Raw genomic sequence first — 1,661 nt, 5'->3', positions numbered from 1 at the left:
TTTGATAATTGTAAAAGAAATATTTTTTCTGCATTCAAACAATTATCTTTTTTATCTTATTCAAAATAGATATGACATAAGTAATACAATATGTGAAACTTCAAAATACCATCTTTCAACCTTTACAAACTCTCACAGAGTTGCATGCTTTGCAGTTTCTACTTAGGAAACATCATTTTTTTTTCTTCTAGCAGACACAAAATGAAGAGGTTCCTCTAAGTGTTCTCAACAGAAGATCAGAGCATAAGAATTATCTCTGGACCTCAACTTGATTATTGTTAACAGGAATGCTATTCCTCATAAGGTGTGTTCTGAAGCGCTTTGTTGGAGACAACCTCTTACACCTCTTCTATGGCTAATGGTAATCACTCAACAGTGTCTGAATTTATCCTCTCAGGGCTCACGGATAATCCAGAACTTCAAATCATCCTTTTTGGTGTATTCCTAGTCGTTTACTTAGCTAGTGTCATGGGTAATCTTGGACTGATTGTACTAATCCAAATCAGTCCTCAGCTTCACACACCCATGTATTTTTTCCTCAGCCATCTTGCTTTTGTTGACTTTTGCTTCACCTCCTCTGCCACCCCCAACATGCTGGTGAATCTCCTGCGTCAAGTTAAAAGTATAGCATTTTTTGCATGTGCCATTCAGGTCTGCTGCTTCATCACATTTGTAGTCTGTGAACTATACTTGCTGTCAATCATGGCATATGATCGGTATGTGGCTATCTATAACCCTTTACTTTATGTCATTCTCATGCCTAGGAAACTCTGTATGCTAATGGTTGCTAGCACATACATCTATGGATTCGCGGTGGGTCTTGCACAGACAGTAGCAACATTCCACCTGTCTTTCTGTGACTCCAATGTGCTCAATCACTTCTACTGTGATGATGTCCCCTTAATGGCTCTAGTTTGTTCTGACACTCACTTCAAAGAGCTGATGCTCTTAATCATCGCTGGTTTCAATACCTTATGCTCTCTAATGGTTGTGATAATTTCTTATGCCTTCATCCTCTTTGCCATCCTGAGGATTCGTTCAGCTGAAGGAAGACAGAAGGCATTCTCTACCTGTGCATCCCACCTGACCTCCATCACAATATTTTATGGGACAATTATTTTTATGTACCTGCAGCCTAAGTCAAGCCATTCTCTGAACACAGATAAATTTGCTTCGGTGTTTTACATAGTAATAATTCCCATGTTAAACCCATTGATCTACAGCTTGAGAAATAAGGAGGTAAAGAGTGCTCTGAAAAGAATGATAGAAAAATTGTGTTTGGTTATCAAATAATCTAGGAGTCACTAGGCCAAGAGCCAAGGACTTCGAGTTGGGCATTAGCTACAGTAATAGTGCTGGTATTGGTAGAGACACATTCTTCACTTTGAGTGCTCAGATTCACTCAGTGTAGGTCTCATCCTCAGTTTCAGTCTTGATAATTTCCACATGAAAGCCTTTTTACACGTTTTGAGTTGTTGGATTTTAATTGAGGGGAGTATAAGAGAGAAAGTGAATGAGATCTTAATCCAATTTAACCACACATCTTTATCAATAACTAAAGAAACAGCATTCTGGGATAGAGGCTTTATCTGAACTCTGTGAGATACTGCCAAACATGGGTTATATTGAAGTACATAAACATTTGTGTGTTACATTTCAAG

The 1,661-nt window shown here is 38.3% G+C and overlaps 1 protein-coding gene across 1 annotated transcript; it reads left to right on the top strand.

Moving 5' to 3' along the window:
- Positions 1-345: 345 nt before the first annotated feature.
- LOC114081148 (olfactory receptor 5AL1) lies at positions 346-1,293 on the top strand. The gene has a single exon (XM_027922727.2). It carries the CDS (start codon positions 352-354, stop codon positions 1,291-1,293), a length of 942 nt encoding a protein of 313 aa, XP_027778528.2. The 5' UTR covers positions 346-351.
- The last annotated feature ends 368 nt before the right edge of the window (positions 1,294-1,661 follow it).

Source organism: Marmota flaviventris, chromosome 9 (genome assembly GCF_047511675.1).
Source record: "Marmota flaviventris isolate mMarFla1 chromosome 9, mMarFla1.hap1, whole genome shotgun sequence".
NCBI classification, from domain to species: Eukaryota; Metazoa; Chordata; class Mammalia; order Rodentia; family Sciuridae; genus Marmota; species Marmota flaviventris.
Note: the sequence above shows the minus strand (reverse complement) of the source record. Positions and strands in the feature narration are given on the sequence as shown.

Coding starts and splice junctions, on each gene's coding strand:
- LOC114081148 (XM_027922727.2), top strand. CDS start 352: ATGGCTAATGGTAATCACTCAACAGTGTCTGAATTTATCCTCTCAGGG.